Genomic DNA, 2,573 nt, shown 5'->3' with positions numbered 1-2,573 from the left:
GGGACATCGCAATATACGTACATAGGACCGTCTCGCTCACACACCAGAGTGAACCACACCCTCACCATTTTATAATATATTTGGAAATATTTGTAGGTGAAAACATGAGTACAACAGTCAGTGTTCGATTCGAACCATCTTGATAATATTAAGTATGATATTAAAATGTTAATCAAGATATGTCTTATAATGGTGTTTTAGGACAGACTGGAAGCTCTTGAAATTTATCAAAATCTGAGAAATAAATAAAATCGTGAATAAAAAAAAAGTGTGAGTATATTAGTTAGGAAAATATTAAATTTAGTTGTAAAGTTCTTCGATGGAGGTCATGAATGGTTCAGCTAAAAGTTTATCTCGAAAGACGAGCGTTTGAGATTGAGGCTTGTCCGTGGTCAATGTACTTTTAGTTTGTTTCTTGCTTCGCCTGTTTGCTTTGTTTGTTTTTATTCTCGCGTTTGCTAATATTAATTCTGCCTTTGGTGACTCACAGGGGTAATACTTTCTTACATTGAACACTTGGCATGACCTATCTCCTTGTTGATTTTCTGCCTGTGTTGTGTTTCTTTCTCTCAATTTAATTGCGTAAATTTGGCCATCGATGGTATACTTAGTGACAGTGACATTTTTGGTTTTGCTCACGTAACTTTTTTTTGTTTTTGTCGGTACTTCTGTATCTCTTTTGTTTCTTTCTACTTTGTATTGATGATAGTTCTCAAAAATATCATTTAATATAAAGTGTCTACTTTCCATATGGGTTGATGGAGACAATGTAGTAGATTTTTTACTGCTAAACAGTGCTTTGTTTATGCAATCTAAGCACATGGAACACTTCTCAGATTCGTGTAAGTAATCCAATATCATATCTAATGACACCTCCGATGGCATTTTTCGCTTTAACCAAATCTTTTTGTGGAACAAAGGCGGTTCAATAAATGTAGGTGGTTTGATTTCAGATATAAAACTTGTTCTAACACCTGAAACAAAGAAATTAAAAAAAGTTCACCCAAGGCCAAAACTTTAAACAATTTTTTATTTTATTTAAAACTTTGTTAGCCAAATTCTGTCCAATAAACAATAATATGTAATAACAATAACAATATTTTTATTGACAAACACTTAGATATGACAGTTTTTTACCTATATTCATATAGGTAAAAGACTGTCATACTTAATCATTAGTTAATCTACATGAACATAATATTATATTACCATTTTTCTCCATTGCGGAATGTATTCACTACTTAGAAATAAACCGTAACAAAGCACAGGTCACAAAGGGAGAGTTTGAGCAATCCAAGGAGACCTGCCAAAGCGAGCGTTTTGCAAAGAAAATCAGCGTTAATAGATCTCACCTAAGGCTTGTGGCAACAGCGCTGCAAGCGCACATAACAAAAGAGGACTCATTAGTTCCATTTCCGAGCCCCCGCTCAAGGTGTCCTTCTACTCGCTGCAGACAATCTTCTTATAAAAGTACGCTAACAAGCTTCGTTACAGCGCTGAACAAAACTGCCGCGACGTCGCCTGCTGCTATTAAACGGTCTCAAGTGTTGTTCAGTTTAGTTCACTGTGACTCTCGCTCTAGTAAACAAATTACATCTTCCTTGTATTCATCTTTATTGTTATCCAGATTCAAACGCGCGCTTGTTTGTATCGCATCGGGATTCACAACAGAAATGCAGTGCTTTGAGGTAAAGCGCCTTTTATATAATCGGTGCGACGAACATGTATTACCGTTGTTTACTTACCATCCACGACCTGTTTACCCGACGCAGTGTACTCTCGGTCATTCGACAATTGATTGTTTACCTAACTCCAGTCTTGTTTCCGAAGCCCATTGTGATAGTGTTGATAGTTTACGTAACGTTGCGTTAGCCGGACAGTGGCGTTTGTAAAATCGTCTTATACCTATTTATTACCTATATATTGAAGTACTCCCAATACTGAATTCTCCGACCGAGTGGCGCGATAAAGATCAAATGGAATAACACTTTATTGCTGTTCCTTGAATGTACGCTCGAGGTAGGTCTTTGCTTAATATTCCAGATTTGAGAAAAACGTTTATGTTCATGTAAGCTCAAATAAAATTACCATAAAATATATGGAAAGTGAAGCCGAGCAAAAAAGCGGAGCAAACTTCTTTTTTGTAACTTATCTCGTTATTCACAAAGATGTGACTTTTATGACGTAGTCGGACTTTTTGGCTATTTGTTCCCTGAAATTGTTCAGATGTGTTTTTATGTGTGCACTTCGGCAGGCTCAGAGCGTGCTTTAATTCTATTTAGTAAGAGACTGACTTTCGCACTTAGTTGCCAAGTTTTTATACACGGCTGGCCATAAAAATAATATAAGTAGATACGTGATGTTGGTTTAACATATTTTATTAAGATAATAATATTATCACCTTCGTGTTAAAGCTGTGTCTTAGCAATTTTTATAAGGCATTGTAACCTCCCACTTCCTACTTACTTACTTACTTAACTAACCATAATATAAACACCCTCTTTAGATTTACCCTTAGAATATGGCCATGTGATTTAGTCGTGATCGTCTAGTCTAGCGTTAGGACCCCTCGA

General features: G+C 36.0%; 1 protein-coding gene across 1 annotated transcript; it reads right to left on the bottom strand.

The window, feature by feature from the left end:
- Nucleotides 1-284: 284 nt before the first annotated feature.
- Nucleotides 285-1,807, bottom strand: LOC134656574 (uncharacterized). The gene is made up of 2 exons (XM_063512131.1): nucleotides 1,353-1,807; nucleotides 285-974 (listed from the first exon to the last, which is right to left on the bottom strand). Exons 1-2 carry the CDS (start codon nucleotides 1,411-1,413, stop codon nucleotides 301-303), a joined length of 735 nt encoding a protein of 244 aa, XP_063368201.1. The 5' UTR covers nucleotides 1,414-1,807; the 3' UTR covers nucleotides 285-300.
- Between the last annotated feature and the right edge of the window lie 766 nt (nucleotides 1,808-2,573).

This window comes from Cydia amplana, chromosome 18 (genome assembly GCF_948474715.1).
Source record: "Cydia amplana chromosome 18, ilCydAmpl1.1, whole genome shotgun sequence".
In the NCBI taxonomy this organism is placed as follows: Eukaryota; Metazoa; Arthropoda; class Insecta; order Lepidoptera; family Tortricidae; genus Cydia; species Cydia amplana.
This window is presented reverse-complemented; position numbering and strand designations above follow the sequence as displayed.